The following is a 26138-nucleotide window of genomic DNA, read 5'->3' as shown; positions in this document are numbered from 1 at the left end:
TAGTCCATACCCCCCAGCATTTGGAAGAGGAGTTTTTCTCACTGTCACATCATCTTCCGTAGGCCTGCGCCCCATTGTATCACTGGAGAACTGAAACAAAACAAGAGCGAGAGCCTGTAGGGACTTGTTACTTGCTTGATGGATCTAAATCTGTGGAATATGCACCCTGCAGGTCAAGTAAGTGTGAAGGGTACTTCCTTGTGCTTCTGCTTGGAATTTCTCTCATGTTATATTTTGTGTACATTTCAAGTGAGATGTTTTACAAGTATTTCCCCCTTTCATGTATAACTTCATAGCCATTCCAGATAAACTAGGCTAGATGGAGACATCTTGGTTCTCCTCCAGTTGATGTTCAGGGTCCAGACCTTGTTTTCTCTACTGTAGGCTAGAGGGTAATCTTTGACCCCAGTATCACTGGAACTTGGAGACCCAAACCTTTATATTGACTGCTTCAGTAGCAATGCCACTAGCATCCAAACTGAGCCTTTTTTTTTTTCTTTTGGACATGCCGAGATGTCTGTGTTTCTCTGCAATAAGTGCAGTAAACAGGAATTGTTACTATATTTTAGTTGATGCTCTTCAGAGCTGTCGGAATAGTGTAACGTTAGCACAAAATATCTGACACTTGGAAGAGAAAAACTATATGGAAAGTCAAGTTTTTGAAGACCAACTCTAGAATCTTCAGATTCTCAGTTATTCAAGTAGCTCAGAGATAAAGCCCAAGTACATAAGATATTGCACAGGCAGGTTCTGATTTCCATGTATACATATGTACATGGTGACACAGTCCTAATTATATTCGGTTTTGAACTTTGAGTCTTATTTTCCAAACACTTTGCATCCGTACCATGTAATTGACTTAGACTGTTTGTAGGCGTATAACCTTTTCTTCTATTATTAAATGTGCAAGTTTTAAGGTTGAACGTTTGCACTAAGATCTTTTTTTTTCCTTATTTTGCCCCAAATCATTGGCAAACAGCAGGACTGAAATCCAGCGTGGTCCAACATAAAAAGAGGTTAATAAGAATGTATGAACGTGAATTAGTCACGTGTCTAGATCAGGATGTCTCAACATTGCTGTTCTGGAGCTGTATAATCATGAGATTAACTCAGCCTAGGAAATTCTTGCTGGGATAAGTCTCAGTATGTATGGATGTGTTTTTATTTTTTGTCCAGGTATGCATTTTTCTTTTTTTAAGGTAGTACTTCAAATAACTTACGGTTATGTATCTTTTTAATTTTATTCCATAGGAGGAGCAAACATTCCGTATTTCACGGATACTTTTATTTCCTGAATAAAAATTTCAAATACTTTTTCCCTGATATTTTACGATTAGATACCAAAGGAATACAGAGTTGAAGATTACTTTGACTGTAATAGGCTGGAACTTATATTAAGGTTAGAATATATGTTAGGCCAACCCTGAAGTTCTTCAAGTATTTGCTCGTGAGTTGTTGATATAGAGAAAATACTGATTTAGGAGAAAGCAAACTACACATTTCAAGTTCAGGAGTGCAAAGTTACAGTAGGAAGATATATTGGAAAGAATCCCCAGAACCATCTGATATACTACTGGTAATATTTATCTTATTTGTTCTTCTTTCTTCCTTTTATTTCCTTTTGTAGCCACTATTGATGCAGATGGACAGGGATTTTGTCAAGGTGGATTTAGTATTGACTTTACAAAGGTATGTGATTGTTACTTAATTCCCATGAGTCAGCAAACAGTTCCGGGTTACCAATCACCCTGATACAGAACGCTTACAAGCACAGATGCTATGAAACTAAATGTAAAGCACCATTCCTGGGGGATAAAGAACAAATTCCTTGTAAATTTAAAAACAAAAAGCAAAACAAACAGGCTGGTAGTATAACTGTTTCTCTTTACATCTTCACAACAGCATGCTTCTACGTGTTGTAGGAATCATGCCATAAGTAAACAAACTACTTTTCCAGCCTCATGCCATAAGCCTCTGCTGCAGCTAGTCCTCAAGTGAAATAATCTGTAGTGTTCAGGTTTTTAGAGATGCTTATTTTGAAAGGATTGGTGCGTGGCTAATTTTAGTTGCTCAGGAAAAATAACTTACTGCTAAAGTGAATTGGGAAACAATGTTCTTGTGAATGAGGCTTTGTTTTTCTCATCGGATACAACAATTTAACTTTCTTCTTTGTTGTTTTTCTTTTATGTTTGTTCTAGTGTATGTTCTTCCTTTTATAGTTTTTTTAAAATCACAATTACTTTTTAAATTCAGTCACAATAAAACAGTGCGTAACTCTGAGAACTAACTATAGTTTTTTACACTGTACAATTAACTTGTTTAGTGTCTTCTGGGCATGTTAAGACCTATTTGTGATGTGGCAATCTTTTGGGTTCTTCACACCTTATAATTGGGTCATATCCCTCCACTCTGTGCCTGAGGACACCCCTGTTTTTCCTCGGGAGAACTGTAGAAAGGGCAGTACAGGACTGCAAGTGTTTCAGTTATTTCTCCTGAACCCCTGAAAACCCTTCAGGATTACAGTGCAGACTCTAGTCCATGTTAAAACAAATGCTGGGCTCTAATCCAAGCCCCTAGCTGAATGGGCAAGCCTGGTATCTCCAAATCTGTGACCTAAATTGTTCTGAGTGACGAATATGGGAGCTTTTAGATTAAACCAGGGTAAGTGACTTAATTATGCAGCAAACCCTATGATTTCAGCTGCCTGATTAAGTCCTTATGGAGCCAGTTCCTAGCACTGGGGTAGCTAATGTGGTTCAAGTTTCATAAAATTGTTTGTGGGTTGCAGTTGTACCAAGGAATGTGGAGTTGGGGGAATTACATTACAGCTTTTCTGAATTAAACCTTTCTAATGATAAGTTGTAGAAACAGGCAAGGCAAAAGATGAAACTAGTTTTGTGTGTTGACCATAAAACATGTTAGTGTTTTGTAGCATTCTTAACGTTATCTCCTATTTCTGTTGTCTTAGATAATGTTGGTAGAAGGGTCTACCCAAATAAAAGCAAAATTCTGCTGATAATTTTAGATGGGTGGCATAGAGAAGCAAGTCACAGAAGAGGTATTTTTTCTTATCTTAGCATCTTACAAGATACATTTCTAATTAGGTTCAGTCATTCCTTCAAAAACATGATGTCTTGGAGTAAGTGATGCTACAGCAATTTACTTGTGTGGGATTACTTGATTGCCACAAACAAAGGACATATTCTCTTGTTCTTTAAATATGCTTGATGTGAAGATTCCCCTTTTTCTTTTTTGTTTTTCCCAAGGGAGACAGAGTGCTACTTGGAGGACCTGGAAGTTTTTACTGGCAAGGTAAGATATATTATTGATGTCACAGAAGAGGCTGACCTCATTAATTTTCTCTTCATCTTTTTATTCCTTTGTATCCGTATTCCTCCAAACACTGTCAACTTTGTCAGTAAGAAAACTAACAAAAATAATTTTATTCATCCGTCAAAGTATTTCCTGAATCGTGGGAACCACAGATTAAAGCTGAAGTAGTAACTGTATAGATGTCTTTTGCCTTTTAAATAGCTCCATGATAATTTTAAAGGCATTTTCCTGAGAATGTGGAATTTGTGTTTGCACTAGCTGGATAAATTTATTTTAGGATGCTTTGCTGCTTTTTTCAAAATCTACCATTTTTTTATTTTCTTACACACGTATCAAGTATGTATTTTCAATGAGAAACATACCCTGCAAAGAAAACAATTATTTTTATTTGGAGGCCAAGATGTATTGCATTTGTTTGACTGATCTGTTTGTGCTATGGTGCATATCTTACCTTTTACTGCACTGCTCTGTTTCCACAGAACATTTCCTATATATTTTGGTAACATGGTCTTCACTGCGTGTTTGCAGGATCATTCAATGTTTACCTATAGCTGTCAGTTGAGATGGTGCTGCTACAACCAGGACAGCTGCCAAGCTCTGTTACCTGGCTTGTTTTTTTATGTAAATACCAATGCTTTATGAAAGATTTTCTGTTTCAAACTCTGAACAAAATGGAATGATTGAAAATCACCTGCAAATAAAGGATAATATAGATTGGTTTTAGATTCATTTTACTACTTCTGGGCAAAAGTGCTAGCACATCTGCTAAAACAAATTTATTCTCTTCTGTTACTACACGCACACAAAAAAAATCTCAGCTCTGAATAGAAGATGGTAACAGCATACTTGTAAAAACTAATTTTTCACCCCAAGTTTTATTCTGCATTGTGGTATGCTAGACTAGTTCTCCCTATGCTTCGTAAACGTCTGGGGAATATGCATGTGAACTCAGTGCTCTTCTGAAAAAACACGTTTTGTGGTTTAAACTCAAAGAAAAGAATGTCATGAAGTCACCATCTAGTGGCTACTGAAATGAAAACAGGGAGGAGGCAGGAATATAATATGCTCTGCTTATTAGCTTGTCTGCTTTATTATGCTTTCAAGTTATTATATTTAGACAAGGATTGATGACTCAGCATGAGCTTATGCTTACTGTTACCTAACTGAGCAGTCCCATTCAAGTCTCAGCTTACATGTAGGAGCAGTGTCTATTTTCAGTGAGAACTGTTCATGTGCTTGTGATTAAATATGTGCATAAATCTTTGCTGAAGCAGGATCCCGATTTCCACTTTTATCCTTTCTAGTACTGCTGCTTTTGGTTCTTTTCTGGTAACTCTTATGGAAGAGTTGCTTTAGAGGCAAACATTCTGTAAATGTCTTTTTTATTGAATGAGTGCACGTGCAATTTCCTGTTGTTTTAAGCTGTTTTCTTTATCTTTAGGCCAACTTATTTCTGATCGAGTGACAGAAATTGTGGCTAAATATGACTCCAAAGTCTACAGTACAAAATATGATGACCAGTTAGCAACCAGACCTGCTAGTGCTGCTTTTGATGACAGCTACTTGGGTGCGTAACTTGAAAAGGAAGAAAACCTGTCTGTACTTGAAAAACCCTCTTCTGCCATTCTTAACATTTGGCAGATAACTAAAGAGCTATGTACCTGAAAACACAGTAATTTGTGTGTGACCAATGCTTAGTTATCTTGCCGTAAGCCTGATTCAAAAACCAGATGATGACAGAAGAAATGGGAATATTTCAAAAAAATTTGCTCTGTAATTCAGGCTTAGTATAAATCATCAGGTATGATTTTTACATAAGTCACTCACATAGCTGCTTTTCTAAAATTAATAGCTGTTTCTAAATCATTTACCAAAACAAAAATGGGAAATAATCATGATTGGGAAGAAAACTAATGAAAAGACTTTCTTAGACGGTTAGGAAATTGCCATTTAGCCTTATATATGTCTCAGTGGATTCAGAAAAAAGCAAGGGTGGACCAGGACATTTTCCAGGGACCTACTCTAAAATCCTAAGATAATATTAAAGAGTTCATTTTCTGTGAATATTATTTCTCTTGATACCAATGGTTAGGTATGTAGATTAAGATTTTTCAAGAACAGGACTAACCATATGGAAAAGCATGGAATCTAGGATTAATGTGGCTTTTTGCTCACCAAACTTTAAGCTTGTTTTAGCTTTAAACTAAGCATTGTTTCTGACTGCAGGGTTTAGTGATGAACAAGCTCCTCTTTTTCTGATTCTTTCTAAAAAAAAAAAAATCTATTTAGATATGTATGTTAATAAATTTAGCAGAGAGAAAGTAAGTAAAATGTATGCTTTTGTTGCTGCATGTAGAAGTCACTGCACTTCTACATTGCAGACGGAAAGTAGAAAGAGTATCCAAACACAGAAAACCTAATTGTGTTTCTAATTAAAACTTGCATGGCTGTATGCAAATTGGTTTGTCATCCCACAATTGCTAACCACAGCTGGGAAGCTGTTTGTGTAATCCCTAGACAACCTGTTCCTAAAAGCTGAATCTCTCGGAAGCAGAGGTGCTCTTTATGTTGAAATACACTATTTTTCAGTGAGTAACATCAGTCGTAGATTTTCTCTGAATCTCAAGTGAACTAGCAACTCACTACTGTGGTAGCTGGAGAATAAGGAACATGAAATTCAAACAGAAGCTTTGTGATAATTAAAGTGATAATTAAAGCCTCCTAATGTTCTTTGCATTAAAAAGGAAGTGCTATAGCCAAAAAAAACCACTATTGTTCATATTCATTAGATGTCTTCTGAACAGAAGAGGTACTAATGAGCCAGGAATATTTGACCTGCTCTCCTGGATTCTTCTGTTAGCAGAACCTGTCAGATTATTTTAATATTACCTTATAACTGTGTGCAAAATAGTCAGCTGTCAGTCACTGTCTCACTTGAAATATTATCAGAGTTATTTATTTTGGTTAAGCATTGGTAAATCAGCAGTTCTGTCCTTTATATTGGTCCTGTTCTAAACTGTTGTCAGGTTTTATTCTTTTCTACCTACAGAAAAATTTCATTTGCAGAGTCCAAAATGGATAGTATTTTACAAATGAACCTTTGGCAAGATTATTAGCAAATAGTTGCTGGGCTTCACTGATATTCAGTAGCCTTGTTATAAATTGTTCAGGGATTCATTTTGAAGAAGGCATTAATAAAGATGGAATCTACTTTTGTTTGTGTTTTTGTTAGGAAAAATTCGAACTGAAGCACTACTGATCAATCTCTGAGGCTGTCTGAAACACGCCTCTGGTCCTGAAAGAAACTAGGGTACCAAGTCTGCTAAATCCACTCAGTGAACTCGTCAGGTTTCACTGCAGTTACACGGATGTTGATGAATTACAGTCTGCTCATGTAACTGTTGATTGCTTAAGCTAGATAAATGCAAAACATTCATTATATTTTAAGGTGAAATGAGAGGGCAGTGCACTGAGACCTATGAAGAGTTTAGACAGATAAAAGGCTTAAAAAGGTTCTTGAAGTGATTTACTAATTTTGTCTGTTGATCAGGTTATTCGGTGGCTGTTGGAGACTTTAGCGGTGATGGAATAGAAGGTAAGATCCTTGTTTCAGTTAAAAAAAAAAAAAATCATGGTAATACGTTGGGCAGGTCTTTCAAATAAATGGTACAGAACAAATGATCAAGTGCATAGGAAAATGTATAAAGCACTAGGACTGAGCTACCCTGTTCAAGCAAAGGCCTTCTGCTCTGGAACCTGGATGTTACCTGCATGTATTGCTTTTTATTTCAGACTTTGTGTCAGGAGTCCCAAGAGCAGCAAGGACACTGGGCATGGTAGGAAATTTGAAACATTTAACTTTGTAATAAATGAAAAGATTAATGTTGTTGGTATGCTATAATGAGTATTTTCTCACATGCAGGTGTCTATCTACAATGGGAAAAACATGTCTTCCATGTACAACTTTACTGGAGAGCAGGTATGTACCTTTACGTGGTGCAGTAAGTGGCAGGAAGGTTACTCCTATAGAAAGATGACATGTTGGGACAGTACTTGGGGTACTAGACCGCGTCAAGTTCTGTATCATATTAGCTTAAGTACATGGGAAAAGTTAATCAAGTTTGTAGGAATCCTAAGAATGTATGTTCTGTGAGTTCTTGTTTGATGGTATTACTTAGAAAAGCAACTTTATTTGAATGGAGTAAATGCTGCCCACTTGGATAACTAGGAAGGAGGAGGGAGAATGGGGAAGGTATCTGAGCCTTTTACCTTCTCATAGGGTAAGGAAAAGAAATGAAAATAAAAGAAAAACCATTTTTGCAGTATACGTCATTCTCTCCCTAACATCTTCTCTGTACAGTGTTGTGTAAACTTACTTAAGTGTTTATACCAATACAACTCATAAATTTGTTTTGAATTTTGTTTTTCAGATGGCTGCCTACTTCGGGTATTCGGTGGCTGCCACAGATATCAATGGGGACAAGTAAGTGGGCTCCCTTTTCTCACCCCTGCTATTTTATTAAAAAACAATTTTAAAAAAGCCTTACCTCTAATATACATTTCTGTTTTGTTTAACTAGTTAAACGTGTATCTGTATAATCAACTTTTTTGCTAGTCTTGAGCATTTTAACAAGTGTAGATGGTTTCTGATATTTGCTATATGTGTATATTCATGTAAAAAAAAAATCATCATTTAAAAGCATTAAGTTCTGCTATATTTGTGCTTTCTTTGTCATAAATATTTAGCTTCTATTGCAATTTAAAGATAAGAAACGTTTACCTTAGTATTGACTTGAGTGCTGAGTTAATCCTGCTAATGGATACTTGAGAGAATGAAACCAGACTTTCATGCTGTTATTGAAGAACCTTATCCTTCTTTGGTCCAGTTATACAGATTTGTTTATCGGAGCCCCTCTTTTTATGGATCGAGGTTCTGATGGGAAACTTCAGGAGGTCGGCCAAGTTTCCATTTGTCTTCAGCGAGCCTCTGGAGGGTTTCAGATCACAAAGCTGAATGGGTTTGAGATATTTGCAAGATTCAGCAGTGCAATTGCCCCACTGGGTGATCTAGATCAGGATGGCTTCAATGGTAGGATATCAATTATTGATCAATGTTTTCAGTTTATAGACTAAATATAGACAGCACATGGAGTGTGGATTCTGCAAACAAACATTAAGTATTCTAACCGTGAGGGAATGTTGGACATGAAGGTCTAGACTCCTTTCGATGCTTGTATGCTACTCCCAAGAATGCTAACAGGAGTTACATGTATGCATCGAGCAGAGACTATACCATTTAAACTACAGCATGGATTATTTTAGCTGTTACATTAATCAGTGTTTTACTTCCTATGTGATAAGTACAGTAGACATCTTGATTAAATATCTGACTCTCCGTTGTGACTTGCGAGGATTGACATCCTCGATATAATTTTCCTGTTTATATTGTTTAAAGACAATCTTCTTCAGAAACACAAAGATGACCAGGATTAAAAAAGGATTTGTTTCCTTTGGGAGTTGGTTAAAATAGTCTGGTAGAAGAGATTTTCCAGAGAAAAGAGTAGTTATTTCTTTTTTATTACTACTTTTTTGAAAAAAGAAAAGTCTGTTGAAAATATTTTGTAACAACTATAGTGAACTACAACAAATTCTGGAGTACGTCTTTGGATGAGAAGTCTGAGTCTGATGCAACTGAAGTTGTGGACTCCCAAGCCCTTGGCCAGTGCTTCTTGTTCCTTTCACTTAGGAATGGACAGCAGCGTAACAGCCAAGAATTGTATAATTTTGGGTCAGAGACTTCCAGGAATCCTAGGGAGAACATGCTTTGCAAGTCATAATCCCGTGTTTCTCAAAGAGTGGTGGGAATTTGAGTTTCACAAAAAAATCCTTACGGTTCATTTTCTCCATTTTGATTGTAAGTTAAGCATCTGCTGAATGATCAAAAATTATAGTAGGTTAATATTTTAAATTCCCTGGTAGCTCTAATTGATTTTTTAATGAAATCACATGCATTTTATCTTAATTTTCACTTGTCTTTTGTTGTCTTGGAGATATGACTATTTTACAGATAGAATGAGATGCTTTAAAACCCTGTAAGAGATCTATAAAGCAATATAATTTGTTCCAGTGACTTATCCATTAAACAGTATTAAGTGGATAAGTGGCTTACTCATTAACGGGTAAAATTTGATTTTAGGCAATCTGTGAATATCTTAAATTAAGAGTCTCTTTTTCTAGACCCTATTTTCGTAAAGTGCTGGCTTGAATATGATGTATATGTTGTAGTTGTAAATGCTTTATGCCATTGGTTCTGATGAGGTTAATATTTAGATTTTTTTTTTAGTTACTAATGGTATATAGAATTAGTGTGAACATGCGATATCATGGCACCTATTCATGGAAGACATTGGAAAGGTTACAGGAGTAGCCAAGAATTCTGGTCACTTGATTAGATTATCCAAACGATGTTTTCATTCCATCATATTTCAATCTGAAATAGAATGTAGGTGAGAAAATTGTAGCTAAATCTTCCTTGTAAGATTAATTATTTTGTCAGTAAGTCTTTTTTTATTTCCTGGACTGTTTCATTTTGGTAGTGTTAATTAAAATACTTTTTTTGTCTCAGTAAGATGCAGGATTGAAATTTCTACTGTTTTCATAAAGTTGGTAAAGATGAGCCAAAACACAAAATGGTAATTTTTTGAGTGTTTTTTTCATGCACCTTTTTCAAACTTAAGAGAAGAGGGAATAATTTAATTACCTTTCTGTATCTTGTTTAATATTTAAACACTTTCTTGTTAAGGAAGTCTTTAAACCTGCTGGGGAAATCTTAAATTTAGATAACCTGTACACATTTAAAGCTGTCTTTAGAGATAGTGTTTCCTGTACAGAGTCCAATTAGCATTTTTCTTATTACTGTTTATTGTTCATTGATAAGTGCTCTTTAATTTATTAAACTGAAGAGATAGCATAATTGCAGTAACTGAAGCTTCTCCATAAAATGTATTGCCAAGCCATGATTGTGGTAGACTGGAATTCAATATTTAACATTGCTTTAGGCTGATTACAGAATCTTTTGCATGTGTTAAAATGTCACACCCTTTTGAGGAGCATGAGTGTGTTAATGAAATGGGCAGACAGTCCCGCTTTCTTCTGTGATTTGTCTCCAGCACTGACTAATTCTGGGCATTTCATAAATTCAAAAGCATCCCAAATCCATATGGTTTGTAAATCAGAAGTGCAGAAGTGTTTGTGGAACTGTTCCTTTTCCATAGAAATTTATGATATGTTCTTGCTAAACATTCATAGTTTTTAGGGAATATTAGCATTCAATTTTAAATAAGTAGTTTGAACGTTTTAAAGTCTGGTCATACTTTGTCCTTACTGACACACATTGAAACTATAATATTAGAAATTATAGATAAATGTTGCACAAATACGTTCCTATGTCTGTGTCTGGAGATGTTGAAGGTTGTTCTTTTGGTTTGCAGATATTGCAGTTGCTGCACCGTATGGTGGAGAGGACAAGAGAGGACTTGTCTATATCTACAATGGAAGAGCAACTGGTTTGAATGCAGTCCCGTCTCAAATTCTTGAAGGGCAGTGGGCTGCTCGCACTATGCCACCCAGCTTTGGGTACTCGCTGAAAGGAGCCACAGATGTGGACAAAAATGGATATCCAGGTCCTTGGCTCTGAATATCACTTTAGATTAACTTAATAGTACCTCTGACTAACAGTATATATTTAAAAATAAATTATAACGTGAAGTTTTTGTCATTTCTTCCCAGACTTGATTGTTGGAGCCTTTGGTGTTGACACAGCTGTTTTGTACAGGTGAGCATTGCTGTATGGTATTTACATAAGTGCATGCAGAAGGAAACCTCAGTGGCATCCGTTAGTTACAAAACCAAGCTAGATAAGAGGGAAGTCTGAAATTCTGCTGTTCCACCTTTCAGACTACTGGAAATAACAGAGGAAAAAGGCTGCACTGCTGTTTTCACTGTGTAAATCTGCAGTCTGCAATTAATTATTTATCCCTCAATATATCTGTTAAGAGAAAATCTAAATAAGCTGTGTTTAAGGCTTTCTGACTGACAGTTTTCTAGATTCTGACATGTAGATTGTTGCTAACTATTACATTGTGTAGTCTCAATATCTTCATCAAGGCTTGCTCATTTGGGGAAAACACCTTATTTGTCTGTGCTGAAAACAGGAAGGGCTTTGCATTAACACTTAGTCTTAGCTGTTCATATTAAAACTGTAATGGTAGTAAAAGAGCACAGCAAAGGTTCTTGCTTTTCCTTATCAATTCCAAGATAATTTGTTTTTCTTGAAGTTCCAGTAAATATTTAAAAGTGTGTATGTGTGTACTTCATAGTTTGATGGAAGGGTATTGTCTACTGTGGTGCTGAATGCTGTTGAAAAGGGTATTTTTTTTGTAGGGCCAGACCAGTTATTAGAGTGAATGCTGCCCTGGAAGTTAATCCAACCATTCTAAACCCAGAAAACAAAGCCTGTTTACTGTCAGATGTAAAAGTTTCTTGGTAAGCAACGTTTCTCTGTTTTCCTTTGAGGGGAGGGAACTTCTCAACTTTTATTTTCATAATCTTCCAATTTTGAAAGGACTCGTGAAGTCTAATGAGCCAGTTAAAAAAAAAAAAAAAAAGAAGGAAAGGTAGGGGGCAATCCAACATTTATTTTTCTGAAAGAACAGGCAATACTAAATAAGAACTCTTCAACTACAGTGGGAGGACCAATATTGTCTTCAGTAGACACTAGACTGACTCTGAAGTTGCATCCTCCCTGCAGAGATTGCCACTTGTCTGTGTTGAGTAAGATCTTCCCAAGATAGAAATGGACTACATGGCTCTTGCAATGTTTTCATCTGGAGACTTTTTAGTTGAAAAATAGAGTGGGCTTATGGAAGACACATGGGAAATGGTCTGCGGCGTGGACTGGTTTTGGTTCAGTGGTTTATCTTTTTCCTGTACTATTATCCAAACCCGCTTATCCTTTCTAGTGCTAACTTCCTTTTAAACGCAGTATGCCAGTTCCTTCTAGCTTTACAAGTTTATGACTCACCTCTGATTGCAGGAATAAACACCCTGCTACATGGGTTACTATTCCTACATGAATCATGAATCCAAAGCTTTGCATTGATTTCATTGCTGTCTAGTAATATTAATAAGTTATAGTTTCTCTTTTACTAATAGAAAATAGGACTTGGGAGTGACCTAGAGTCTCAAAACAGAAGACCTTTGAACTGAGAAAAAGTGAAGAGTTTCAGAAGAAAATGAGGGGACACAAGTGTGTGAAATAAACTGAAATGAACTGTTTTTTTCCTCCAAAACAGCTTCAAAGTCAAATTCTGCCTAAAAGCGGATGGCAAAGGAAAGCTCCCTAATTCGCTCAGTAAGTTCTGTTAGTTAAAAAATTCAGACTTTTTATACTCTTTGCAGACATGATTACTGGTTACCGTTCTTTTACAGTACAATCCTGACAGTTCAGTAACCGTATAGATCTACAAGATTTTCTTCAGTAGGTTTTTTTCTTCTGAGGTTGTGTTGGTTGATATCAGTGTAATTTTTAGCATACTTAAGACTTCAAGCATATGCTTAAACATTTTGTGGAAATAGTCTTGAAGTTCTTTGTATTTTACAAAAATGAGATGAAGTCTTATTTAGAGAGGAGTTTTAAATAACAGTGTTTAAGTACATGCATTGTTAGGCCTTAAAAATATAGACAAGCCACAAAACTTTTCATATTTCTGTTGAAATTGTGAGCCTCTAATTGATATAACTGATTTAGGGATCAAATTTTCTGGATCAGAATCAGAAAGATTGTTTCAAACAGGTTTTTAAGTGTCTCCGAGATTTTTTGTAGTGTGGCACATAGCCTGCTATAATCACATTTTGCCTTATGATTATAAATGCTTTTCCTTATTTTCTGTACGATGTCCATAAAGGAGGTATGATTTGTGAAAATTCATGTAAATAGCTGTTAAATATTTAAAATATTTGCTAATTTTAGATTAGCAATACAGTTCATTTATATAAATGTTATGTGCAAGATTGTTTTAATGTTTACTGGGGATGGATAAGCTTTTTTCTTGCAGCTCCAAAGCAATTATAAATGTATCAGTGCTCAAACAGTAATTTATTTTCAGTTTTGAAAGAATGAGCAGAGTCCAGGTTAGAACCATAATAGTGCTTCTTAGCTACTGTATTGAGAATGCAGTAACAAATTTTAGATCCAAACACTTGGAGGTTTTATAAGCTCCAAGTGTTAAGGTTTTATTCTGCCAGAAATGAGCTTTTAAGCCCACTTCTGATGTGAATGTGCTCTGTGTTTAATTGGACAAAATATCCCTAATCTGAATGCTTTGGATTGGACAGATTTCCAGGTGGAGCTGCTGTTGGATAAACTTAAACAGAAAGGAGCCATAAGGAGAGCTCTCTTCCTCCACAGCAAACAGCCGAGCCACTCTAAGAATATGACTATTACAAAGGGGGGCAAAATGAATTGTGAAGAACTTGAGGCTTTTCTGAGGGTAAGTATCCATTTATGCTTTAGTGAAATCATTTCTGGTGCACTGTCTGTTAAAATTCCTTGTGTTAAATGTGTTTAAAAAAACGCTAGAGAAATTTTATGCCTGATGGATAAACCTAGAATTATTAAATCCATTTGTCTCTCCTGGGTTATAGCTGCTGTCAGAGGATGAACGATGGATAGTGTTGTGATTAAGGTCCTGGTCACTTAAGGGGACTGGAAATTGAATTTTGAACTTTATCGACTTCTTGAAGAAGTCGTCTAGGCAAAAAATTATTTATGATTTGCAAGAAACATGGAAGTCAATAAGCGGAGTTTGTGCTTCTATCTTGGAGGTAAAAGAAATTAAGAAAAATATGGATCTGCAACTAAAAAGCAAAGATCAGCAAATAGCAGAGGCACCAGAGAAGGCTGATATACTCTTGGCTCCTTGTCAGTCTTTGCTTCAGTCCCTACAAATTTGAATGGGTGCTAAATCAATAAAACGAGTGACCCAGTAGAAGAAACACAGTCTGAAAAAAAGTAAGGAAAGAAAGCTCAAAGTGTAGCTTTGTAAATTAGATGCAGCCCAGATTTACCACCGAGTCCTTATAAATCAAGCATAAACAATACTTAACCCTCTCTGTCTGTCAAATAAAACAAAAAATAAATATAAAAATAGTGGTAATCATCAAGAATTCATTGAGGACAGGTAAATGGATGGAAATAGAAGTCCCAGGTCTTAGTATTGGCAAACTTTATTACTTTTCTACCTGACATTCTCATATGGAAAGTAACAAAACGTGATGATACAAGATGACCTTCAATTGGATGTAAAAGTAGTTGGAAAACATCAGGAAGAGTTATCACTAGGCTTCTGTCCAAAGAAGATAGCTTCTGAAGTAAGCTCCTGTAATGAACTTTTCTAGGTTCAGTAATTTTCAGTATTTTTGGAAACAAGAATAATGAAGCAGAGTTTACACTGATAAAATAGGTGGCTAATGTAAAACAAAGAGTTTGTAAATACTCTGAAAGACAAGATCAAAACTTAATAAATGGAGTGATTTGAAAAGTATGAAAATCAATGAATCCAAAAAGAACATGCGAAAGAACATTTTTATAAAGCCCGAAGATGAATATCTTTGAGGGATGTTTAGCAGCATACAGATTTTTTGTCTGATAGAAAAGAGTGGTATTGTACAGGCTCTAAGCCCCTTGCTACTGAGTTTTGACTTAATCCTTCTGTATGCTCTAGTTTTACATTTGTAAAACAGGCATGTTAATACCAAAATTGCCCATATAACGAGTTAACATTGCAGGTTCTCTGAGATTCTCTAGTCTGAACAGAGCTCAGATATTTGAATGTTTTGGCTTTTTCCTTCCTACCACAAGGAAGTAAGAGCAATAAACAAAAATACTGGTCAATATTGTTGTTGGGATGACTGTTTGTTAACTAGGGATACTTTGTATTTGTTTTCTTTACATGCTTTAATTGTAATTCAAATCTTTGGTTTCCTCAGGATGAATCTGAATTTAGAGACAAACTAACTCCCATTACTATTTTTATGGAATATCGTCTGGATTACAGAACGGCTGCAGATGCAACAGGATTGCATCCTATCCTCAACCAATTCACTCCTGCTAACATGAGCAGACAGGTATATTTCTGACATGATCTGTGATGTGAGAACACAGAATGTATTTTCAGCTTTCAACACTTACTACATTTATCCTAGCACTTCTGAAAAATGAGGATACAAAAATATGCATTTAGGCTTTAGTCTCTGGGTTGTGGAACTTCTGATTGGACTTCTGTTTCTCTTCTCTTTTTTTTCCTTCTCTCTGTGGCAAATTTTGACACATTATGCCTTAGCATTGAACTTTTTTTTAACCCAGACAGTGTTATTCTTTAGCACTGGACTTTTTTTCACCCAGACAGTGTAACAGTTTTCTGAAGAACAGAAGTTAATAGCAGTACTGGAGATGTTATCCTTGAAGTGTTGGAGTATTTCATCCATTCCACATACTGTGCTGCTCTATGTATTTTATCTGTTTATAGCTCCCATAAGGTGATAGTTTTTCTGTTTCTGCCCTTTTGTATAAAGTTTTTACACTTTGGAAAGAGGATAATGGAAATACAGCTCAAGACAAACAGATTATTCAAAGTAAGGGAAGAGGATGAAGACACTTAGGCATTAGTCCTGGAACTGCCAGGAACATGCAGGATTGTGGCAGGCTTTTTGATTCAGTGTTGAAACAACATTATTGGAAATGTGTGTTAGAAGAGATGCAGGAATTATTAAATCAATATGCTTTTGATTTTTGCATAGGCACATATTCTGCTGGATTGTGGTGATGATAATATCTGCAAACCGAAGCTGGAGGTTTCAGTAGAAAGGTAACTAATTATATGAGAAAAGTGGTGTAGGAAAAGCTAACATCCCCACTTGATTTATGAAATTTGAGAGCTTGCAATGCTTTTGTTAAATTAATAAAAAAATAAAATAATAGTTCTTTATAATTGTTTGCTCTCTGTCCAAAAAAAAAAGTGTTGGGTTTTGTAGTTTATTGCAGATTTTATTTAAAAAATAATCTCATAAAACAGCATATATGTAGTATTTGCTCCATTTTTTGTTGGTGATTTATAGTCATGTTTTTCTTTTAAATATAGTGCAGTGCTCTCTTGATATTTTTGAAGCATACGTACTGCCTGTGGATTTCTCTAATGTCTTTACGCAATTTCTGAATGCCTTGTTTCTTTGAGTTAGTTAAATGCAATATACGTAGAAACCTGAATGCAGAACTCATTTTTACACATTTTTTTCAGTGATCAGAAGAAGATCTATATTGGTGATGACAATCCCTTGACACTAATCGTCAATGCTCAGAATCAAGGGGAAGGAGCCTATGAAGCAGAACTCTTTGTCATTGTTCCTCCCCAAGCAGATTTCATTGGTGTTGTTCGTAACAATGAGGTAAAATTGCCTCTTTTTGCCTCTGCCACTTGAGACCTTTCTGATGAGGCTTATCAGTCACGAAACGCCTCTTGCTTTGTGGACGTACACAAAATTTGATACTCAACAAGAGGTCTCGGAGGAGCTAAGCTAGTCAATCTTCATGTTATTTGGCCTTGCAATCCATATTTCCTGTAGGGAGTTTTAACCCTTGCCTGATTGTCAGTGTATGTTTTAAAGAATCAAGTGCTTTATGTCACAGAAATCATCAGTGCTACCCAACATAAGAGTGATGAATTTTTTCTTTGATAACCTTGAAAGAACATCTGTCTCATATCAGAAATATGTCTCCATGCAGATTTCAATATTCAGATTTTATTAAGTTGGTTTAGTGATTGTTAGGACTGAGAAGTTGCATTAAAATTAATGTGGCATACCTAGTGCTCTTCTCCAGAATTTCATACCGATGTCAAGAGGTAAAGAAAGACATTTGGTAATATTTCTTCCTATTTTTTTGCAGGCTTTAGCAAGACTGTCATGTGCATTTAAAACTGAGAATCAAACTCGCATGGTGGTTTGTGACCTGGGAAATCCCATGAAAGCAGGAACTAAGGTAAGGTTTGGTCCAACAGGTGTTTCAGTCTCTCATGGGTTTGTCTTCAGATTTATCTAATACTGACTTTTTTTAGTATATAATAAAGAGCTAGTTCATAATACACCTTTCTCTTAATGGAAGAGTAGTAGTGCTTCTGTCTAACTTCGTGAAGTTTGAGGGTTTTGTCTATCTGCGACCCCTGCACTTATATCAAAAGTAGCTGAAACTAGAAGAGTTCAAAAGCTGTTAGTGGGACCTAGCAGATATTAAGTTATCACATAATAGGTCTAGTTTTCTGAGGAAATAGAGTAAAAATCAGTCACAGCTAGAAACACTTTGACAGTGTTTTATTCTAAGAGACGTCTTCGCACAGATGAATAATAAATGCTATTTCTAAAGCATTGAAGCAACTGTCATGCACTGACTTAAAACAAATGTTGTGAACTTGCGAATTTTGAACTGTTAAACTGTGCCCTGTTGTTTAGACTACAGTAGTTTTTGCAACACACGTGGAGGCTCAGTTTTACCTAAAAATGGCTGAAGCAAGGGGGCGAGCATGATGTACGCTATATAGTTCTGGTTTATGGCAGTGATGCATCAGCTGTAATCTGTAGAGAAGGGTATGTTTACTGCTGTGATGAACTGCACAATTTTATTTGGCAATTCTGTATGTGTTCTCTAGATGACCACATGCCTCAAGCAATGTCATTGTAGTATAAAAGTATTAAGAAGCTTTTATCTTGTATTTTATTGTGCTTCCACTGAACCATGGTAATTTTTTTTCTGAAGCTATTAGCTGGCCTGCGCTTCAGTGTGCACCAGCAGTCTGAAATGGATACCTCCGTGAAGTTTGACTTGCAAATACGAAGGTATGGTAATCTGTGAATATGCATGTCACCCGGTAGATCATGTGTGAGGTATATAGACTGTGAACTGAGCAGTTGTAGGTTCACTCTGAATTAAATCTATGGTTTTTGCTTGGTAATATTTAAAAAAAAAAAAAAAAAAAACAGACCTTCTATGATTTATGTTTTTAAAATCTAGGGACAAGGTAGGAAAACTGTTTCCTATTTGAATGCAGTTTCTTTTGCTACAACTTTTTACACAGGTAATGGCACAAGTGAAATATTGCTGTTTTAATAATGAAGAACAAAAACATTTAAAGTGTTTCAAGACAGACCTTGTATTTTTGTACCTGCATGCTGTTGTGGTCTCCTAGTAGTTGTGTGGTGCCACAGAATAATTTTTGTTTTGGGATTCTAGCCCTGTTATAAAACTAATGTTTGGACACTAAATTCCTTCTGATGTAAAAAGAGAATTTCAAATTTTATGTATGTTGAGAATGAGAGGTCTAAGGCTTCTAGAAGAGGCAACTCATATCATGGCTTTAGCAGATGCAATATGCAGTGGACCATTTTATGTGCTGTACTGTAGCCAGCATAAGAAGAGTCTAAAAAATTGAACAGAATAGCAATGTCCTTCTAATTAGAAGTACTTTCATATAAATGTGATATATAAATATGAATGTATGTTTACTGGAAATACTTAAGATTTGGAGATGTGATTGGAAGCTTTTTTTTCCTCCACCATTTAAGGGTTTCATTTTTCCTATGCTGCAAATAAATTATTCTCAAGCACATGCATTTTTCATCTACAAGAAATGAATAACTTTAAGCCTGGCATTCTATTTTAATGATACAGTGGTTTGCCATACTGATCAAAGACCATGGCAGCATTAAATCTCTTTGATTTCACACAGCTGTCTGTTCAATTTTCTCCCTCTTCTCCATCAGCTAGTAAGCTGTGCTGGTGGCACAGAGGGGTAGGCAAAAGTAGCTCTGGCACACTTTTCTGCCTTGGGACTAGGTCAAGGCCAAGTCTCTAGGCAAAACGGGTGTCCTGAAGAGGAGCTTTAGGCTTTGCTGGCTATATAGTTGATGTTACTCAGCATTTTCTTAGGCGTGGCAGCTAAGGAGCAGAGTCAGCACAAGCTTTGTTTCCTTTATTAACTTCTTCTGCACTGAGGGTGGGACTGGCGTGTGTGAAAAAAAGACCTCGCTGGAATGTGCTTTTTAGTTTTTGGTATAGTTTGCTTTTCTACAGTGACTTGCGAGTCGTGTTCTGATGTTGCATGCAATTGTTTGAAAAATTGTGAATACTTGATTCATTTCATTTAAGAAATTAACTTTTTTTTTTCAGTTCCAATCTGTATGACAACCTAAGTCCAGTAGCATTCTACCAAGCTGATCTTGCCATTTCAGCAGCTGTTGAAATTAGAGGGTATGCACTGATACTATTTTAATACATCTTTTTTTTTTTCTCAAGCTTTGTATGTTTGTTTCTTTATATTTTAATAAACTTTCAGGTCTGCCTATGTTAGTTTTCAGGAAGCCATACAGAATTTTTTAGCATAAAGAAGTATGGTTTTCTAGCTGCTCTTTGGACTTTGAAACCTTAAATAATTACAAAATGAATTCTAAAAAATGGGTATTTTGCTCCTTTTGTTAGTTATTTTTTTTGGGGGGGGATCACACCTCATTTTTACAGTTGGACGTTTCTCTAGATCAGTTTCTTCCTCCACAAACCTTTTCTAAAACCAAGGTTCAGACGCTTTCTATAAAGATAAGCTTGCTTCACCTTCTTCAGTCTTAAGCATAATATTAATATTGTAATGACTTCATTACCTCCATTGCCTACTTATTAGAAATACATACTTCATAACTAAAAGCTATACAGTCCTCTTGCTTAGCCAGTTAACTCAGCTTTCTGAATCATCATGTTATTAAATTTTCATTATATTCATTATTGTGGTCTAATTTTATTAGTATTTGGGGGAGCAGGGGTGGAGAATCACTGAAAAGCATTATTGCTAGCTTCACTCTTTTCAGTGCATGTTGAATTATTCTTGTGACTACTGATAAGTCTATACATCATCAGTATTACTCATTAGTTGAACATTTCACACTGTTTTCTTGGTGACATGTATAGATCTTAATTCTTCTAATGCTTTACTAAATGTTGTAGGGTGAATCCAAAGTTTAGGATAGGAAAAAATGTCACTAACTACATGTTCCATCTTTTCACATAGAGAAGAAAATCAAACATTTAATATGCAAGCCACTCATCCTCTGCTTTTTCTGTTTATTTTAAATACAGAGAATAAAAAATCGCAGGTTTTAGGCACCTTGAATTTTTTGAGATGTTATAGAGAAATTCATTTAATGTTTCACACTTGATTGTAACTACTTGTTTGCTCCACTGTTTAGTGTGTCGTCTCCTGATCACATATTCCTTCCTATTGCAAATTGGCAGCCCAAGGAGAATCCAGAAACAGAAGATGATATAGGGCCTCTAGTTCAGCATATCTATGAGGTATGCCATTACTACTGATTTCAAGGATGCAGTTCTGTGATAAAGAGAGAGAACTCTTTGGTGTCTCTTTGCTAGAGTAAATTATCTTTATTTTGTTCTTGCATAGAAACAAAGACCTTATTCTGATGGGTCAATAATTGATATGTGCAAGAAGGGTCAGAATGCCTGCAATTAGTTTAACAGCAGTGGACAAGTACAAGACTTTTTTTACATCATTACACATTTTACTGTCTATAAGATTTTCGAGCCCTTTGAAATCTAGCTAAAATTTGTGAAGTACCTTGAACTCAGAAAAAGACTCATGGTTGTAAATTATTCAGTATCCTTATTAGTATTCCAGTTGTTCTGAATCATTGTAGTGAGTCTTCTGCCGTGAAAAATTTTAAGTATTTAAAACTTCCTTAAATAATGATCACAGCTTTAATCTAGATTGTTTAATTAAACAAAACTGAGAGAGCTGTGTGAATAACTATTTGAAGTTGTTCTATAACTTATAAGAGACTGTTTATCTAAAGAAACTGATGGGCACGTGTATCTGTGCTCAGTGTCTGTGCTGAAACGTGCACGGTGGCTGCGATTCATATAACATGCAACAAAAACTACATTTCATCAGGGCAAAAAAAATCATGCCATAGAGCTTTTCTTGGAAGAATTTCTTTATCAAATTAAAAAAATAATTTTAAGTTTTGCCTGCTGGGGGACTGAAGTTTAGTTAACATTTTTACGTCAAGTTGTTGATGCTCTTGCTGTAAGTTGTTGAGGGTAAGGGTCATGTCAGTATTTATGGCTCAGATATAAACTAACTGCTGTGTGTGCATTAACCAAGAAGGTTTCTTACATATGTTTGTTTTATTTTCATAATCAGCTGAGAAATAATGGCCCAAGTGCTTTCAGCAAGGTGATGATGACTCTGCAGTGGCCTTACAAATATAAAAACTACACACTGTTGTATATTGTTCAGTATGAAATTGATGGTCCCATGAACTGCACTTCTGATATGGAGATCAATCCACTGAAAATTAAGGTAAGTGGGACTTTTCTTTTTGCTTGAGTGGAATGAAGTATGTTTGTTTATTTGGAAAGACTCAAAAAATATCAAATCCCTGAGAGCATGTTACAAGTTGAGTTAGGTTTTCATCTGTTGCTGAGGAGCAAGACTCCACTGTTTGATGGTACTTGTCAATGTATAGAAGTGAAATAAAAGGTAGACGGATTGTTAACGCAAAGATATACTTTTTTCTGTTTATTCTTGAAAACTATGAGTTTGAAGTCCAAAGTAATGGAATTATGTTGAACATGGTTTTAAAAACATTCTAAATGCTTCAGGGCTGCTGATGGAAATTTCCTAGGTTTTATTTCCTGCAAGAACATTGCTTTATTTTTTTCTGTTACAAACTTATTTATCCTAGGCCAAAAGTCCCACCTAGGTCCATAGGGGTGTCTTGATGGGACTTGAGAATATCCTATTGTCACCAACAAACCAAGTAATTTGGCTAAACTAGAACAGAAGAAACTCATTTTTCTCAGGTTGGAGCAAGCAAAGAAACCCTCGGTAAAAACAAGCAAATTTTTATCAAGAGTACAAAGCTGAATATTAAGACAACTTGGAGTGAGTAGCAAAAATTAGTTTTAGAAGAACTTAAGCAAATATATGTATAAGACGACTTAGGGAAGATATTCAGTGTACAGAACAATAAAGAATACTTGTGTATCTTTGATCAGAAACCAACTTTTGAGTATATATAAATACAATTTTCCTGTGCTTTTGCAATGCCATTTGTAAAAATGTAAAAACTTGAATCTCTTGAAAGTTTTCTCATACACATTATGTATTTAGGAGACAATTAGCATGGCTATGCCTAGTTCCACGTGCAAATTTCAATTTTACATTGGTAATTTTTAAGGAAATGCTGAAATAATTTCTTCAACATACTGTACACTTTCTCAAGACCCTCCTAAAAGATTCTTTGTAGGTGTCTGTACACATGCACAGTGGTATATGATATATAGGTACCATGCTCGTATTTCTTTTCAGAGTTAAAAATTAGAAATGTTGAGGTAAAATACTTAAAATAGTGCAATATCAGATTTTTTACTGCAATCTAAGCATTTTTTATGTTCTGTCTACACAAGAAAAAGTTTTGAGTTGAAGAGAAATTAAGATACTTGAGGTTCTATGATAGATCTTAATAGAAATTTACACCAGTGCTCTAGAAAAGGCAGGAGTAATGTTTTAATTACAGCTGTGGGTGAAACCAGAGTCTGAAGATCTGCAAATCCTAACTGGGATGGAAAGAGGGAAACCTCTTAAGTTCTATGTTTCCTTGACCTCTTAACTTACATAGAGATACCTGTAAACTTCAAAGTTAAAAATTACTTATTTGGGTTTCCTTGGGGTATCCTAGATTTCTGCTTCTAAGGATGATGACAAGAATGAAACGCTTAGCAGGGAAGATAATCGTGATCATCGCATAAGTCGAAGGGATATAACTGCCATCGAAGGGGATGTGCACACTTTGGTAAGCTTCCAACATTAATATGTCCACAGGATGCTGGGTTTTTAAAGGAGAGGTATAGATGCATGAGACACAGAATCATTTCAGAAAATGTGTTAGAGCTTGTTCTGTAAAGGGTAACAGACAAAAAGTCATGGCCTGGAGTTATGTGTTGAGTGTGGTTTGCGTGTTTTGTCCCCCCCACCCCCCCCCAATGTGTATGTTTTCCTCAGGGTAGTCATCCGATGAGGCATGTCTGCAGTTTTGTGCTGCTAAGTTTTATGTCCTTAAAAACCAAGGTCAAGTTGAGCACTTCATTCAGTGTTAGTCTTCTATATAGCACTGTTTCCTCAATTTGAAAATCAATGGTTCCTAGGAGAAAGACTGGTACAATAGATAAAACAGATGCAGGTGACTGCTGCATCATCTTCGCTGCTGAGAGTTGTACTTAGACTGGCAGATGTACTTAAACTATGCGGTGATTTAATCTGTAGCATAGCTAAAATCACAGCTATGAAATGGAGCCTTATTTTGCTCTGCTTTCTTGAAATACTGATGGGGTTGCATCAGTGTTATCTTACGGATTTTAATGGAAATGTGGTTGAGAAACGCCACCTAAACTTCTGACATTCTCAGTATTATAAGCTTATAGGTTAGGTCAGTCAGTCACGTTTGAAGTCTTCCTGTTGAATGCAACAAAGTGTATTTTGTTAGATGCATTAATTCCCATGAGTTTTCCCATCAAAACATGTGGAGGATGATAACGTGAATTGATTAGAAACTGTTCCCCGCACTGTAGATATTTTTTTCATATATACATAGATAAAGCTAAAACTACTGCCAGTTGTTTCATCTTTGGGCTCCAAAAACCTAGAAATGGCTTACATAGCATTTCTCTGAATGAAAACTTAACGGAATATTTCAAGTAGTTATTTAATATTGGATTTTTTTAACATACTTAAATAGCTTATGTTGCTTTGCCTAGTAAATAGAATAATAGAGTGCATGTATGAATCAAGTAAGGCCATTAACTTTTCAAATATTTTCCAATATCCTTCCTTATTTTTACACGCAGGGCTGTGGGAATGCTGATTGTTTAAAGATAGTCTGCCAAGTTGGCCACCTGGAGAGGGGAAAGAGTGCAATATTGTATTTGAAGTCACGCCTTTGGACCCAAACTTTCATGAATGTGAGTGAATGTGTATAGTATGTCCCTGTCTCTGAAACATTTTATATCCATATACAACACTAATTTTGTTTTTGTTACCCAGAAAGAAAATCAGAATCACTCTTATTCTCTCAAATCGTCTGCTTCATTCAATGTTATAGAGTTCCCTTATAAGAATCTTTCCTTTGAAGATATCCACAATTCTACAGTGGTAAGTCATGTACATCCATTGTGAGTTAACATAAATAATTATTTCAAAATTAATGAAAAAAGAAAGATTGCTCAATAGCTGTTTGTGGCTTGATTTAGATCCAATTTCATCTGATATTTTATTCATATATTAATTACTGTTATGCACACAATCAGGCATAAAAAATATTTTGTGCTAAAACTAGAGTTCACAATATTTGTAGCTTTAAAGATTTAACTGAAAAATGAAAAAAGGAAGTGATGGTGAACAGGCCTAGTGTTCTTGGTAATGTCAGTGTTGCTAGAGAAATATGACTTGAAAATTGCACTCTACTGCATTAGTCTGAATAATGGACCTTGATTATATTATATCAAATACGATGTGTGTGGAAGTAAAAGACCATCTGTGCTCTAGAGAGGTTTGAAGAGAAAGGAGACAGGGTAGAAACAGAAGGGAACATGTGGGTCGTTCCGTTTGGCTGCCAGATTAAGTTTTTGGTAGGTAGTGTAGCATAACAGATCGTTAAAAAAGAAAAAGGGTGGGGGGAACATGCTGAAAAAGGATTGTGATTATTTATTTTTGAATGTGGTTTCCAGTGCCTGTTAGTAACTGCTTTTTATCTCGTAAACCTTGTGGAGTTGAATCCTTCCTCTCCGAGGAAGGTCAAAAAAAATCTCCCTCTCCCCAATTTAGGGTGAAGAGAAAGGAAAAGCAAAAGCACTTATTATTTTTCTCTAATTCTCAAACATTCCAGAAATCCTACTGTTGTACTGAAAATCACCAAGCGTTATAGAATACATGTTGCTATGGTATCACTGACTGAATTAAAAAAAAACTCCTGAAAATCCTAATAAATTAAGGCCAGTGAAGTCTTTATGTAACTATTTAAATTTTCTAAATTTTTTAAATCACAGATTTTACATATTATAGAATCAAGATAAGCACTACTTAAAATGCATGAATGAACTTAACATCCTGCTGCTGTGCAAAATTTGTTTTTGTTTTTTTCCCTATTAGGTTACTACAAATATTACATGGGGCATTCAACCGCAGCCTATGCCTGTACCAGTGTGGGTTATAATTTTGGCTGTCCTAGCAGGATTATTGCTCTTGGCTGTCCTAGTGCTTGTTATGTACAGGGTAAGTACTGCATTGTTCGTTCCTGTGTTGGTTTCGCTCCTAGTGCTGTATTACTTCAAACAGTACCAGCAGCTTGCAGAAATACATCGTTTCCTTAATGACCTGAATCTGTTAACCTTTTAAATAGCTGTAAAAACATTTCAGCTTTGTCAGGAAGAAGTTTAATAAAAGAGGATGTCTGCAATTGTTCTGAAATACTTGGCTTAATTTTTTCAACTAGTGCTTGTTGATTATGGAGGTCAAAAATAAGGAAAAAGCAAGTGGGAGGAGAAAAAAGTAATGGGTTGTTAGAATCTGATCAAGAAGCAGAGAGAGAGAGAAAGGATGTGTGTATATTTTGACCATCACGCTGCAATTTATTCT

The 26138-nt window shown here is 35.6% G+C and overlaps 1 protein-coding gene across 1 annotated transcript in view; it reads left to right on the top strand.

The window, feature by feature from the left end:
- Positions 1-26138, top strand: part of ITGAV (integrin subunit alpha V) — a 46865-nt gene that overhangs the window by 15758 nt on the left and 4969 nt on the right. The window contains exons 4-29 of the mRNA XM_040561782.1: positions 63-177; positions 1628-1689; positions 3267-3312; positions 4775-4900; positions 6884-6928; positions 7126-7169; positions 7256-7312; positions 7764-7816; positions 8220-8422; positions 10824-11015; positions 11122-11167; positions 11776-11877; positions 12687-12745; positions 13729-13883; positions 15382-15519; positions 16192-16259; positions 16689-16836; positions 17336-17428; positions 18200-18279; positions 19610-19690; positions 20677-20782; positions 21648-21806; positions 23188-23301; positions 24353-24466; positions 24549-24656; positions 25653-25775. Of these exons, the coding sequence (XP_040417716.1) occupies positions 63-177; positions 1628-1689; positions 3267-3312; positions 4775-4900; positions 6884-6928; positions 7126-7169; positions 7256-7312; positions 7764-7816; positions 8220-8422; positions 10824-11015; positions 11122-11167; positions 11776-11877; positions 12687-12745; positions 13729-13883; positions 15382-15519; positions 16192-16259; positions 16689-16836; positions 17336-17428; positions 18200-18279; positions 19610-19690; positions 20677-20782; positions 21648-21806; positions 23188-23301; positions 24353-24466; positions 24549-24656; positions 25653-25775 (2637 nt within the window). The remainder of the gene's footprint in view (positions 1-62; positions 178-1627; positions 1690-3266; positions 3313-4774; positions 4901-6883; positions 6929-7125; positions 7170-7255; positions 7313-7763; positions 7817-8219; positions 8423-10823; positions 11016-11121; positions 11168-11775; positions 11878-12686; positions 12746-13728; positions 13884-15381; positions 15520-16191; positions 16260-16688; positions 16837-17335; positions 17429-18199; positions 18280-19609; positions 19691-20676; positions 20783-21647; positions 21807-23187; positions 23302-24352; positions 24467-24548; positions 24657-25652; positions 25776-26138) is intronic.

Source organism: Cygnus olor, chromosome 6, assembly GCF_009769625.2.
Source record: "Cygnus olor isolate bCygOlo1 chromosome 6, bCygOlo1.pri.v2, whole genome shotgun sequence".
Classification (NCBI taxonomy): Eukaryota; Metazoa; Chordata; class Aves; order Anseriformes; family Anatidae; genus Cygnus; species Cygnus olor.
Note: the sequence above shows the minus strand (reverse complement) of the source record. Positions and strands in the feature narration are given on the sequence as shown.